Source organism: Branchiostoma floridae, chromosome 9 (assembly GCF_000003815.2).
Source record: "Branchiostoma floridae strain S238N-H82 chromosome 9, Bfl_VNyyK, whole genome shotgun sequence".
In the NCBI taxonomy this organism is placed as follows: Eukaryota; Metazoa; Chordata; class Leptocardii; order Amphioxiformes; family Branchiostomatidae; genus Branchiostoma; species Branchiostoma floridae.
In genome coordinates, this window is record NC_049987.1 from 17,156,939 (window position 1) to 17,172,122 (window position 15,184).

The 15,184-nt window shown below is 40.5% G+C and overlaps 3 protein-coding genes across 3 annotated transcripts in view; 1 reads left to right on the forward strand and 2 right to left on the reverse strand.

The window, feature by feature from the left end:
* The window catches only part of LOC118423298, a 12,200-nt gene extending 4,036 nt beyond the window's left edge, over positions 1 to 8,164 (forward strand). The window contains exons 2-10 of the mRNA XM_035831402.1: positions 1,497 to 1,591; positions 2,379 to 2,541; positions 2,840 to 2,933; positions 3,687 to 3,880; positions 4,249 to 4,403; positions 4,936 to 5,065; positions 5,697 to 5,930; positions 6,429 to 6,579; positions 7,025 to 8,164. Of these exons, the coding sequence (XP_035687295.1) occupies positions 1,508 to 1,591; positions 2,379 to 2,541; positions 2,840 to 2,933; positions 3,687 to 3,880; positions 4,249 to 4,403; positions 4,936 to 5,065; positions 5,697 to 5,930; positions 6,429 to 6,579; positions 7,025 to 7,697 (1,878 nt within the window). The 5' untranslated portion in view covers positions 1,497 to 1,507 and the 3' untranslated portion in view covers positions 7,698 to 8,164. The remainder of the gene's footprint in view (positions 1 to 1,496; positions 1,592 to 2,378; positions 2,542 to 2,839; positions 2,934 to 3,686; positions 3,881 to 4,248; positions 4,404 to 4,935; positions 5,066 to 5,696; positions 5,931 to 6,428; positions 6,580 to 7,024) is intronic.
* Positions 8,165 to 10,096: 1,932 nt separating this feature from the next.
* Positions 10,097 to 11,966, reverse strand: LOC118422232 (fibrinogen gamma chain-like). The gene is made up of 4 exons (XM_035829748.1): positions 11,839 to 11,966; positions 11,252 to 11,412; positions 10,403 to 10,706; positions 10,097 to 10,106 (listed from the first exon to the last, which is right to left on the reverse strand). The coding sequence occupies exons 1-4, from the start codon at positions 11,964 to 11,966 to the stop codon at positions 10,097 to 10,099; spliced, it is 603 nt and encodes a 200-aa protein (XP_035685641.1).
* Positions 11,967 to 13,714: 1,748 nt separating this feature from the next.
* LOC118423327 (fibrinogen-like protein 1) lies at positions 13,715 to 15,140 on the reverse strand. Its single transcript, XM_035831451.1, has 2 exons — positions 15,058 to 15,140; positions 13,715 to 14,815 (listed from the first exon to the last, which is right to left on the reverse strand). The coding sequence occupies exons 1-2, from the start codon at positions 15,119 to 15,121 to the stop codon at positions 14,139 to 14,141; spliced, it is 741 nt and encodes a 246-aa protein (XP_035687344.1). The 5' UTR covers positions 15,122 to 15,140; the 3' UTR covers positions 13,715 to 14,138.
* Between the last annotated feature and the right edge of the window lie 44 nt (positions 15,141 to 15,184).

Consider the following 15,184-nt stretch of genomic DNA (forward strand, 5'->3'; position numbering starts at 1 on the left):
TATGTGCGCCTTTTATTTCAGCCACCATACATTGATTTGATTGGTTGTTGACCATGGGACGTTGATTTGATTAGTAACGGTTTTGTGGGAAGATTTGTGTCCAAGAGAGAGACTCATTCGATCAACGTCTGGAGGACATCCTTACATCAGCCACCGTTTTTGTTATTGTGAGGCTGGTAAAGGGGTTTTTAGATACCTGGTCGTACCATTTTGATAAATCCACGTAGTTCTTAAAGCTTTGAAATAATTTTGAACTATCAAAACATCTAAAATAAACAGCAATAAAATACATTGCGTGTCTGTGCGAGGCAAAATTTGGTTAGAACGTGATTTTTGTCACCCCTGTCATAGCCCACATCCTGGGCCGTGTACACCACATCCTGGCACAATATATTACTACGCCTTGCATGTATACGTGATCCAACCTTCCGACCGTCTTCCAACTCTATGAATGACATGGCATAGCTTCTACAAAACGTGATACAGTGCACGTATTTCCTCACTCACACACATATTTGTATCTATATATAAATTTTATATTCATTTGACAACAACACATTTCTTTTCCAACCACTGCAAAGGGATCCGGAAGATAAAATACTTCCAAATGGTATAGAACTGTAGATTTAAAATACGGAACAGTGGCGAATTGTTATATACTTTAATTGAACTGAGTGTGGTTTTAGTGGATACATACTACATACCATGTTATTTGGAATACGGTGTAGCCAACCAGACGGGTTAGTACTAGGTCATACACCAGATTGGCAACTTAATGCTTTAACAGTTATTTTTAAATGTTAACGGCACCGTGTTGGAAACCTGTTTGTTGTATTGTTGCATTTAAACATTTAAAATTCACTGGTAATTTATCATGTGTCACCGTTGATTTGTTTTCGCGCGGAAGTAAGAAGGAAATATATTCTTGACTTAAACTTCAGCACTATTCTTTCTCAAGGAATGAACAATCAACTGTTTGTATGTACATACATATCAGCAATATACCACAGGACCTTACAGCCATCCTAATAGAGACGGATGACGCCATAAGCTTTCTGCAACTGCTGGTCGACTTCTCACAGAGTGACGTGTGGCATCGCCATAAAGTCACGCCATAGAAGCAACGTGTTGTTCATTCCTTGACAAAGACTGGTTCTGTTCACTCTAAAATATAGGTCATTCCTCAATCGTGTTGGAATTTATACATGAAGTCAATCCAATTCCAGACCTGTTAGAGAAATTAATTTCACGCATAGTTTACATCTAATGTTGCACGGAAGCGCGATGAGTCGAAATTAGCGTTATATAATTAGAATACAAACAAGCTTATTGAAGCTACACAATGTAATGTTGCAAGTCATTACCAAAAAATTGTTTGATGTAAATATTGCGCGTCATGAACGCACGAACTGAAACATCTAATTTCACACTTGGCGAGTTCTGTGATTGGTGTTTGTATGTTTGAATGTGACTTGATTTTCCACTGTATGTATCAGGTTGGGTAAAAATGGCAGGCTCCACGTCGTGGCGATTTTACACAAGGCGGTTACTGTGGACTGTTGGTGTCATTCTATGGCTGACATTGTCACAGGTAAGCAACGTTTTGCACAAAAAATTCGTTTTCCTGTTTTGGATGGGATGGGGTGTTTTTAACTTGTTGAACGCTCTAAACGCTGGCGAGATGGGATGATGATTGCAATGGCGTTGTTGAGAACTTAAATGTGGTACGTGTATTTTGGCACAGGTCAACAGTTAGTACTAGACAGCATGACATTAGAGAGAGTATGACATTAGTAGTAGTAGTAGCTGCAGTATATGTAGTAACAGTTTGGATAAGTTTATACGTTGTCCGGCAGTGTTTTCTGTTTAATCTTTAATTGCAGAATTATACACAGTGTTAACTCCTAACATTTTCTATTGAAACGTGCAAACATATTGGTTTCAATTCTCACACACACACACACACACACACACACACACACACACACACACACAGAAAGAGAGACATATGCACAGGCACACACACAGAGAGAGACACAAACACACACACAGGCAGAGACATACATACACACACAGACACACACACAAAACACACACACCCAGACATACACAGACACACACACACACGCACACACACACACACACACACACACACACACACATACAGACATATATACACAGGCACACACGTACACGTATACCGCAGTTCTTATTGATTAATCTGTTATGTGTGCGAATCGAGTTGGTTGGTCTACCATAAGCAATCAAAAGCAACAACAAAAAGATTAAAGAAGGTATAACATAGAATAATGTTGAATTTGATATGCAATATTCTGCAATATTGTATTGTATCAACCTTATTCCCTTCACACACACAGACAGCTGCACAACGGTGTCCGTCACCGTGCCAGTGCTCACCAGCGGCAGAAGGTCTGAAGGTCGACTGTAAGAATAATGAGTTACCCAGTGTGCCGAGGAACATCCCGGACACCACAGCAGTTCTCCTCCTCATGAGAAACGGCATCTCTAGAATCCCGGCTGGTAAGAGTTTTTTTTTTACATTCAACTAGATAAAGATAAAACACTATATGATACTAGAAGTTACGTTAACCATAACAAATTCCAAGAATATAAAGATATATTAATAGTAGTGAATATGTGCATTTTACTGTATTTTTGTTTTAATTTGAACTCATATCTTTTAACACAAAGATGTAAAGTTACGGTCAATCCTGTCCAAGAGGCTATCTGTTCGATGTGATCACTTTTTGCTGGTCCCTTTGACTGTAACCATGTTGCGATGCTGCATTTCCTAAGGACATTTTGTTCTATTGTTTAGGTACATTTTCGAGCCTTGTTAGACTTCAGAAGCTTAGCCTGAAGTACAATCAGCTGTCTTTCCTGGTCGCAGATGCCTTCGTAGGGTTGAACAGGTAAGCATCTATCAAAATAGCTTAGAACATATTCTTGGCTTTCACGTGACATTACGGAGCTTTCCAAATATGGGTATCCGCCATCTTTGTATATCCCTTCCTTCCTTCATTAAACGTACACTATAATGGAGCCAGAGAGTCAGTTTTAGTGTTAAGTTTTCCATCATCTTGCTAAATCGTTGTGGTGTTTTGGGGTCAATATTTGTCAGTTAAAATGCATATTTTCCCAGATTGATGCAGGCTGCTTGAAAATGTAGTATTCCCCGTTTTGTGGACTCTCCCCTCCGCTATACATTGACTGAACAATCAAAAAGGAATCACCATTTTTAATGCCGATAATACGGCTTTCCTCAGTGTGACTGACCCACTATTTCGTACATGTACATTTGAGAACACGTGACTCTAACGTTGGGTCAAAGGTGTCTAGGAAGTCCATACCGCCCCCCCCCCCCGTCTCGTTTGCACATGTGCCTCCTGTTCCTACACGCCTCATGACATCCTGATTATGACTGTAAAATAGTTGGCATGAATTCTTCACATTTGTAATGATGATCCAAACGCGGATCTTAATTTTTTTTCAAACTTAATTTCTTGGTCACGTTTTTTTGGTCATGATCTATCTGCAAAAAAAGTGATCATGGAAATTCATGTAAAAAAAATCCCGACTAAGCGTTCTTAAAACAACGTAAACCAAAGCATAATGATATCTCGTTGATGATTCAAATTAATCATGTTAAATATACACCTGTTTAGCCTACAGGATCTTGATCTGTCCAACAACCGGATTACGGCAATAGACGTCCGGACATTCCGGAACGTTCCGGCACTCCGGAAGCTGAACCTATCCCGGAACCGGATATGGCACATGACGTCACAAACCTTCACCGGGCTGACGTCACTTCAGACGCTCCTGCTGGCGAATAACCAGCTGGCAACTATTGGGAGAGGTAAAAACGCCACTTTGCTATCTGATGTTCAAAATTATTTGTATTCCTTTTAGTTGCGGCGCAACATTTTGACTTTGAATTAAACTTTAACATTATATATGAAATAAAGAATAAAGTAAAGTATTAAAGGCCCCTGGAATATAGACAAATGACCAGGGGTTTTGAACTTTAACCCTAGACCACAATGCATCACAGTGCACACGCGCATTTTCAACTGTGAACTGTATTTTTTGATCAATTGATCATCACTGTGTCCAGTCTTCATAGGACCCAAATAAGTAAACAAAAACAACGTATGATGCTAAGGACGAAGAATAAAAGTGTTGCTAGACACACAATATGATTCTTCTTCTTTTCACTGTGTCCAGGATCTCCCCAGTACATCGGGTGTTTTGAAGACACGACCGAGGACCGAGACTTCCCTGTCAGCCTGACCCACAGATACTCCCTCAGCCCCGCCAGCTGTGTGGAGACCTGCGCCGCCATGGGATACAGCTACGCCGGGCTACAGGATAGCATCATGGTAAGCCATAAAATATTTTTGGCGACACCTCAGGAGAGGAGCCGATTAGGACCTCATTTCTGAAGATTTTGGCTTGTTGATATGATTGGCTTGTTTCTTTACATGTCATAAACGGAATAAATAAATTATCTGGCTAAGGGCGGTAGATAGGCCTTGCCTTAGAAAAGGAACTACACCCCTGACATAGTTGTAAAGTTTAAGCTTTGTTCCAAAACAAAATAAAGAAACTCACCATAAATTTTTTGGTCAAACTCGTCGACCTTCTTCAGATGTACGGTACCGAAAATCTATGGTGAGTTTCTATATTTTGTGTTGGAACGTGTAAACTTTACATCTATGAATTCTACCAACAAACATTCGTACAACCCTGACAGTTTTCTTTTTGTTGTTTCTGTGCTTAGATTTAATCATTGCTTTGCTTTCTACAACCTTGGATTATACACAGCAGCTGGATGCAGGTAGAAAGAAGTGTTATTTTTTTTTAATCTACAAGTAAATAACGTTAAGACATTGTATCCTCCCTCCTGCACAGTGTTTGTGTGGACACAGCTTCGGGAAGCACACCAAGGTGGACGAGTCGGAGTGTGGCGGGGGTTGTTCGGGTGGGCTGCCGAGTGGGTGCGGCGGAATCCTGCGGAGCGCCGTGTGGGCTACAGGACCACGTACGTGGATCTAATTTTATATCTGCATCTGCATTAGTTTACCAGTTTAGACATGAAAGCTGTTTTGCCTCAGAGTTATATGTAGTTGTGCACGTATTTGGAGGATAAGAAGTCAGCCGGCCAACCAAAACGTCGACAAGAGTTTCAGAGGGAAACTATCTTTTAATTATCGATCGACCAACCTGATGAAAAAATATAATATTCACGGAGTTTATGTGTCAGTGTTAGTCTACAGGTGAGCATTTGGGCTTCAGCACACACTCACGCACACGCGTACGTACGCACATACACGCACCAAGAAGTGAAAGACAGACGAGCGCGCGCAAACATTACAATGACACAGACCGCAGCAATCGAAACACCTGATGCACCTAACACATAAGGATCCTTCAGACATGTACCAACCGTTGGTACCAAATAAGTCAATTATATATTGATACTCATGGGACATATATGGGGGAGTTAATTTACTGCTCGCTAAACCATAATGAATATGGTGAGGGTTATCATGTATGGTTGTTCATGAATGTGGTTAATTTGCACAATTCGTTATAATCTCTTCCGATCTCAGGATTTAATAAACCTATGTTAGTAGAATTTTCATTCACAATACATGCTTTGCCGTCTCCAGCGTTGTTCAGCAACCTTCCGGCGCTGGATAGCATCACCCTGCACGGCAACCCGTGGTTCTGCGACTGTCTGCAGCACGGCCTGGTCTCGTTTGTAAACAACAGGAGCAGTGAACAGCTTGGAGGCAGCCCGACGTGTGCAGGGCCCCAGACGGTACAGGGAACACCGCTAGTGAACCTAACAATCGCTGACTTACAACAACAGTGCGCCACTATCCCACCACCTACAAATGCTAGTAAGGGACTTCCTTTTGCTACACCATGCCATAGGCTTATAAACTATATATACGATGAATTTCTTTTACAATTATGTTTCAGTTTCATCAGAAATGCGTATCTACATCAGCAAAATGTTACAGTTGAATTCACAATTAAGTATATTTTATCTTTTTCGGGAGAAAATTGTAAGAAAGTGTATAGGTAGTGAAGCTTCATCGTCGGAGTGCCTTTTATCGTAGTGATCTGACAGAATGCAAGGATTCAACAACTCGGCGGTATTAAAGCGCTAACACGGTGATTTGTGAAGGAACTGTTGCCCTGGAACTGTATCGTCTACATCTAGACTGGAAGCAAAAATAGCCGACAGAATTAAAATATTGTGGTGCACGTCGATGCAGCCGACTTGAAGATATCTTTGGAAATCGTGAATCTGTAATGACGTCCACAAAGCCTATGTTATATATGCAAGGAGACACGTTGACGATAAAGTTTGAATAACGTTTTTCTGTTGACAGCACCTACAGCCGGTCCTGCGACGCCACCTTGCGCCCATTCCCAGCAGGACACGCGGTACCTGAGGGTGATGGTGGCCGCCATTGTCGGCTGCTTCCTCATCATCATGAACCTGGTCCTGATCCTCATGTGCATCTTTTTGTCCAGGCAGAGGTCGGTCTTTATACTTTGAAATTCTTAAATAAAACATATAAAATATTCTATTCAATGTCTTCACTCTTCAGCTGATATTCCCACATCTTCCTGTCCTCCATTATCTTCCTGGCAAACAATGATTGGCAACAGAACAGCCTAGTAAATGAATATTGACTCGAAAATCGCAGACGTTACAATTATTTCAGTAATGATATAGAACATCTATTTTGGTAAAGAAAAATAATTCTCTTTCTAGAAGCACGTCTAGGGCGATATCGAACTTGACAATCATTAATGTTCATTGCGATGAAAAGTTTTCTTTGCGTTTGTATGTTATCAACATCTTTGAGTTGAGTTCTTTTGAAAATTCTAAGTGTACGTATATATGGCAACAATCTAAGACACGTCTTATTTATTCATTCGTTTGTTTGTTTGTTTGTTTATTTGTTTGTTTCTATCGCAGCTACCGGCGTGCAGTCCGCTACAACAGAGCGTTGGAAAGTGGGAGGAGAATCAACAACTTCAGACGGGAGAGGAAAGGCGCTGGCCTCCTACCTGACCTGACCTACACCCAGACCTCCGAGGTCCCGGATGTAGAAAGCCAACACGAAGACAACGACGAGTACGACGACTACGCCACCGTGGTGGACCGACTCCTGCGGGAACCCCCCACCCCTGCGACACCCCTCAGTCCGCCCTACGCCGTACCCTTCAACGCCAAAGTCAACAACATACGCGCTGACGCCGCCGTTCCCAACAACAACAACGCCGGAGACAGGCAGAAAACTGTGCCGGGGCGAAGCACCTTCCTCCCGGTTCACCATTTTGACTCCGCGGGAGATATCACAGATTCAGACACCGAAAGAGGTTCACCCGAGGGACTAAATAGTGACGCTTCGCCCGAGGAGCTCACAAGATATTCAAACAATGGTTCACAAGATATTCAAACAAAGAAACCAGCGTTCCCCACCACCTGTGCTGATGATGACCACGACTACAGTGAAGTTTTGGATGCCGTTGATGTTGAAGATACAGAAACAGTGAGAGAAACACCACAAGAGATGAAAGAACAAAACCTTACTGATAACGCTGACGATCATGACTATGACGACCCACCGATGGAGGACTTGTTGTGATTTTAATTCAAACCTTGATGTAATATATTTTTGAATATGAAATATGACAGTATTGGCATTATTCTTCATCTGCATGAGAACGAACCTCGGTCCTAAGTAGTACCATTGCGTAATTTTACAAGTTACATTTTCAGTATAATGTATTCCTCATGTATCATTTTGGTTGTAGTGTAATATGTATATAATACAATGTAATGGTCCAACTAGGATATTACGAATGGCAAGCGCTTGTTACGGAGGTTTAAAAAGCATATATAGATACAGGGTTTTAAACTAAAAAAGTCAACTATTGTCAATTGTATAACAAAACAAAGCTTTAAAAGTATCTAAGGTTAAATCATTACATTATTATATTTCCCACAAAAACAAACTGTTTATGATGGTGTGTTCTTCTTCTTTTTCTGTCTGTATCCACGCAGAGCTTAGCTTAAAATCTTTTTCTACTCGAATACAACACTATAGGGCGAGCCTAATCCATCCTCCTAACGCCCGGTCCCCAACGGCATTTACCTTATGGGGCCCTGCTGTCCCAGGGCCTACCTACGGGTATTATGATTGTCGCCACAAACAAGCTGTCAACCAATCAGAGAACAGGCCTTCCTTGGGCTTCATTTTGTCGGAAGCTGTCTCGCAAAGGCCGCTGGGAAGCTACCAGCCAATCATGTTACGTCTTACCATGACTTTGTTTGCTCACCATGCCAACGCCCGATCCCCAACGGTTGACTGCCCATATAAGGGCAAGCTCATTAATATCTAATAAGTAGGGCGGGTAATACCGCCGGCAAAAGGGAAGGAAAGCAGAGTACAGTCAGGAATAAATGACTGACGGTACTCTGCTGTAGGAGAATGGCCTAATCGTATAGCGTGATTATTTCTATCAATTACGTGGTCAAAAACCAAGCAGATGTAGGGTTGACAGAAACCAAGCAGATGTAGAGTGGCCTTGTTATTTACTTGTACACAATACTATAGGGAGATCCTAATGGTATACGTGTACATGTCCTGATAAATGTTTTGCGTCTGGAGTCCACTAGAGGACGCTAGAGGAGTGTGATTTTGCGTATGTCTGGCGTTCAGTAACTTCGTTTGTCTTAAACTCATCTCAGTTATTCCATCCATCCACCCACTAACGTTTTGAAGATTTACATATATTTCAAATCATGAAAAATACAAACATATGAGGATCATTTAAAGCTTCTCGCAACGAGGAGAAATATTCAAAAAACAAATACTTGACACAGAACAGCCTTCACAAAACTCCGAAGTAATTACATATTGCAAACCACACAAATTACATTGAAGTTAATTTTCGAGAAGTGACACTAGCGAGGTAGCCATGACATAACGACCGTATTTGTTTTCAGCAAAGCATATGCCAATATTGTAACTAATGTAAATGCAGAAGATATTTGGAATGTATGTTATACAGCAGTGACTGAAATATCCTCTTCAAATGTACACAAGGTGAGTTCCATAGTTTTCAATATTCAAATAGCACAGAAAATTGATATTCCTTATGCAATTGCAAAAATAATACATTATTAGCTCCATCATTACATTTACAACTGTCGTATGAAGCATGAAGAAGTTGAACTTGTACATACTAACATACAATAGAAACTGTAGATGTTTTAAGATACCACATTTTGATATCCTGATCACTTCGATTGCACTCCTGCTTTTAAATTATCAGTTATTTGTAAGAGCATTAATGTACAATAAAGGTCTTTCATTCGTTGATGCATACATTTATTCAATAACTTTAATAAGTCTGCATAACCCAATAAAACTTTGAAACAGCTCAAAATGACTTGAAAGCAATCGTTTTTATCTCATCTGTGAAATTAATATAAGCTCTATGATTTTATGAACGTAATTCTAAAATGAAAAGTTGTATTCACGGAGTATATGTAGAAATGTCGTGCATGTAGATACAAGGAAATAATAAAGCATTAATAACGATATAAATGTTAAATGTCTTATTATCATGTAACTGTAATATAAAAATACAATTCTATCTTGCAGACTCTAGATGAATTCAAATTAGGCTTAATGCTTTAACATGCATATTTGCACAAATCACAATACATCTAAATACATATATCAAGGTGGACCATTCTAGGACTAAATGTGTACCATGAACGTTCCGTTGTACAACAATTATACCCATTCTAGATTTACTCATGTTCAGGCACTAAACACCCAACGTATAATTTTTGCCGTATATTTTCTAAGCTTTAAGAAGAAACGTTTCAGAATGAGCATTTTGTCTTATTTGACGGTACATCGTTAATTACCCTGTTTCCTTAGGGGTGTCATTCTGTTGCTACTCTGTTTTAGAGATCCTCATTTCAATATACTTTAAGGTACGAATCCCCGGGGGTTTCCATTGAGATGTTTTAGGGCAGCCTGTACCATTATGATCATAATAGTAACCATTGGGATTCATAGTATCACACCGGTTAATCCAAAATCCTCCCATTTTGAACATATAGCAGGAGCGGCGACGAGAACCATAGGAGCAAGGCTTAGTACTAATAAATGTCGCGGTATTCTGATCTCCCCACCAATCCTGTCCTTCAGTACCCGTATAATCCCTCAAATGTAACTTATACATCGCCTGGGCATTTTCCACGACAAAAGTGTCATATTGCATATAGCACTCGGCGGCTGGATGGCATTTCTTTCTAAAACAGTATGCAAACCTTTTTAAGTCAACGTTCAGCTTGTAGCTACCCTGGTTGGTGAGTAGATGGATGTTGTCGTTGCCGAGCCAGAACTCTCCCGTCAGGTTGCCGAAGCCCCGGCTGTAGTCCTCCCATGTCCGGTTATAGAAGTCCACAGACCCGTCCTGTCGCCGCTGGATGACGGTCCAGGCTCGGCCGGCCTCCACACGGCAGAACACACGGAGAGGGGCGCTGTTGTTTCCGCCGCCCGACGCACGGGGGTAGATGGTGTAGATTCCAGAATCCATAGAGCCTTTGGAGTTTCGGTAGATTTCTCCGCAATCTACAATTCAAATGCGGTGAGAAGTAAAATACATTTTGTTTGAGATCAATATCACAGGATTTTTCCTTTAGGTTTTCAGTTTTGTTTTACCGTATCAAAGTTTAGTGTTGAATCCATTGAAAGGGAAATCTATTTGATTAAATGTGCTGAAGTGTATTTTGAATGTGGCGAAACAGACATGATTACAGTCTATTTATGATAATGGAAAGAAGTTAAAAACATCAGGGAAAAATCCAAGACAGTGTCTCCGTTTAAGGCCTTTCAGACTTAGTAACTGGAGATATTTGGTGATACAATAGAACCCAGTTAATTGCACAACGGATTACCGCACATTTCTGTTATAGTTGCACGGAATCCCCAAATCCAAAACCGGTGCGGTCCACCTGGATAACTTCGCATTGCTGCACCATACAGATACGCTGGCAAATGAAATGGGGTGTGTAATTAAACGGCTTCTACTGTTGGTGCAATCCCTGACGCAAGGGGGAGGGGGCAGTTGACCGATTGATATTCCATGCAATACTGCTACAAGTCTGTTAATCTACCTTTTGCTTCCATGTTGTCAATCAGCACAGCGATAGCCGAGAGAGAAGTCCTCTGTTGTTCCATGGATAGTAGAAGACTCCCCATGGAAGCCCGGCTTTGTTGACTCCAATGGTGGCCCACAAAACCAGGCAGGATACCTTTGAAGATGAACGTAGTTTGCCTAAAAAAAATGAAAAACAATTTTCCTCAGACCATCTTCATTCATACAGTTACTACCTCAAGCATTTTTTGGTTGTAATAGTTTGGAAGTAAGGATAACGTCACATTTCCAAACCGGGGCCCGACTGGGCTGTTTGTGGAAACGAAAAATGCAAACGTATACGTAAAAATATACACAAATACTACCCGCGACTATTCTCTTTACTTCTTGTGTTGTTTGGTGTCCTTAATATCGTACTTTTCGTTCCCGAAAGCGGCTCGGCTAAGCCCCGGTTTAGCAATGTGGCGTGGGCCTAGGCTTTTATTTAAGAAAAAAAACAACAACAATACACCGTGCTGACATGAAATTTGGATGCTGATGTAGAAACGTTTTGTTTGAAATCGGTTGCAGATAAATTATTTTTTGCGAAGTGTATGGTCCACTTACTCATGATTGTCCGCAAGACGAAAGCCATCCGTACAACCATGCTCGGCTGGGCTGACGGACGTGGTAGTGCCCGGACAGCTGTTGGTAGCAATGACGAACAGTACAAACACCCATCCTTTCAGGGCCATGTTGAGGTTGCCACTGGGCCGTGGTGGTTGGCAGCTTTGGGATGTGCAGACTAATTCTGCTGATTGCTTGAGCTCGTGCAAAACAACCTTTGCTTTGTTCTCTTTTGTTTTGCCGCTAGCTATTTTCCTTCAAAGGACTCCATGCCAATTTGATACAGCATTTTTTTTACTATCATTACTATCATTAGTACATGTATGGGAATGAAACAAATACTGCAAATGCAGAAATGTTCGTGGTGGTTTAATGTTCGCGGTTTTCGCGGTGGCCACTTCACCGCTAATTTAAAACCACCGCGAACATTTTTCCATAACAGTAAGAGACTATAGTGCATGGTGCTATACCGCGAATTAAAACCACCGCGATAAGTTCCTTTTCCGACTACCGCGAAATTAAATCCCCGCGAACTTAAATGCATTTACAGTATGTTTTGTTATGTTTCTACTCATCAGTCTCCTGTCAAATATTCAACATGTTGACTCCGCGGAGACATCATAGATTCAGGCGTACACGGAAAGAGGTTCCCCCGAGGGACTAAATAGTGACGCTTCGTCCGAAGAGCTCACGAAACATTCAAACAATGGATCAGTGACAAGCAAACCAGCGTTCCTACCACCTGTGCTGATCATGCTTGATGATGATGAGTACAGTGAAGTTTTGGATGCCACTGATGTTGAAGATACGGAAACATTGAGTGAAACACCACAGGAAGGGATGAAAAAAGTCCCAGGTGATAATACTGAAGATGTGATTTTAATTCAAACTATGATGTGATATATATATATAGCAAAGAAAATTGATATTCCTTAGGTAAGTAATTGCAAAAATAATACATCATAAGTTCCATCTTTAGTACATTTACAACTGTCTAATGAAACAACTTATGAAGTTGAACTTGTAGATATTATAATAAAATAGAAATTTGGATGTAGTAAGATATCACATTATTACATCATTATCACTTCAATTGCACTCCTGCTTTTTAATTATTCTTAGATCAGTTATCTGTAAGAACATAAATCTACCATAAAGGTCTTTCATTCACTGAAATGATGTTGAAGATACGGAAACAATGAGTGAAACAACACAGGAAGAGATGAACAAAGTCCCTAGTGATAATACTGAAGATGTGATTTTAATTCATACTATGGTGTGATATATTATTGAATAGAGAATATGATAGCAACGGCAAGCATCTTTCAATATACGTTAATACTGTAACTAAAGCAGATAATATTTTGTAGCTGAATGTATGTTATACAACAGTGACAGAAATATCCTCTTGAAGTTCAACTGTACACAAGGTAAATTCCATAGTTTCAATATTCAAATAGCACAGAAATTTTATATTCCTTATGCGATTACAAAAATAATGTATCATAAGTTCCATCTTCAGTACATTTACAATTGTCTTATGAAGCATGAAGAAGCTCAACTTGTACATACTAACATACAATAGAAACTGTAGATAAAGCAAGATATCACATTTTTATATCATGATCAATTCAATTGCACGCCTGCCTTTAAATCATTCTTAGATCAGTTATTTGTAAGAGCATTAATCTACAATAAAGGTCTTTCATTCGCTGATTAATACATTTATTCAATAACTTTAATAAGTCTGCATAACAAAAATTTAAAACAGCTCAAGATGACTTGAAAGCAATTGTTTTTATCTCATCTGTGAAATCAATGCAAGCTCTATGATTTAATGCAATTATAAAATAAAATATGAGTATTCATATGAGTGTATGAAACAACGTATATGCAGAAAATGTCGTGTATGTAGACCCAAGGAAATGATGAAGCACTGATAATGATATGATATCTTATTATCATGTAACTGCAATGTGAAAATACAATTCTATCTTCAAAACTCTGGATGAATTGAAAATATGCTTCACCGCTTAAATATGCATATTTACACAAATCACAATGCATACATATATTAAGGTAAGGTGGACTATTCTATGACTGAATTTGTGCCATGAACCTTCCCTTGTTTACCAGCTATAACCTTTCCAGATTTACTCGTGTTCAGACATGAAACACCCAACCTATAATTGTTGCCGTATATTTCTAAGCCTTGAGAAAAACGTTTAAGAATGAGCATTTTGTCTTATTTGACTGTACATCGTTAATTGCCCTGTTTCCTTAGGGGTGTCATTCTGTTGCTACTCTGTTTTAGAGATCCTCATTTCAATATACCTGAAGGTAAAAATCCCGGGGGGTTTCCATTGAGATTTTTTAGGGCAGTCCGTAACATTATGATAATAGTAACCATTGGGGTTCAAAGTATCACATCGATGAACCCAAAACCCTCCCATTTTGAACAGATAGCAGGAGCGGCTATGAGAACCTTCAGAGCAAGGTTTGTTACGAAATATCGCGGTATTCTGACCTCTCCACCAATTCTGCCCTTTAGTACCCGTATAATTCCCCAAATGTAACTTATACATCGCCTGGGCATTTTCCACGAGGAAAATGTCATATTGCATATAGAACTCGGCGGCCGGATGGCATTTCTTTCTAAAACAATTTGCAAACCTTCTTAAGTCAACATCCAGCTTGTACCTCCCCTGGCTGGTGAGTAGATGGATGTTGTCGTTGCCGAGCCAGAACTCTCCCGTCAGGTTGCCGAAGCCCCGGCTGTAGTCCTCCCATGTCCGGTTATAGAAGTCCACAGAGCCGTCCTGTCGCCGCTGGATGACGGTCCAGGCTCGGCCGGCCTCCACACGGCAGAACACACGGAGAGGGGCGCTGTTGTTCCCGCCGCCCGACGCACGCGGGTAGATGGTGTAGATTCCAGAATCCATAGAGCCTTTGGAGATTCGGTAGATTTTTCCACAATCTACAATTTGTATGCAACAACAAGTAAGATGCGTTCAGTCAAGATCACGATCCCCCACGGTACTTGCGTATTATACTGTAATCTATTTGCTCTCCGTCATACATACTCTGGTCTAAATAGAAATAGCAAGGACGTGTAGCTCGTGCTTAGTAACCTTCCATCAGAGATTTATTTTGCCTTGTTACGTATACGCAAGTTATTAATGTTGATGTGGCCTACGTATACGTTTCGTGTATATTTACCTTTTGCTCTGATGCTGTCAAGACGGGTACCAATCGCTGAAAGTGAGGTCCTTAGTTGTTCCATAGATAGTAAAAGACACTCCATGAACGCCTGGGGTGGAGTGATCCAATGGCTGCCAGCAAAACC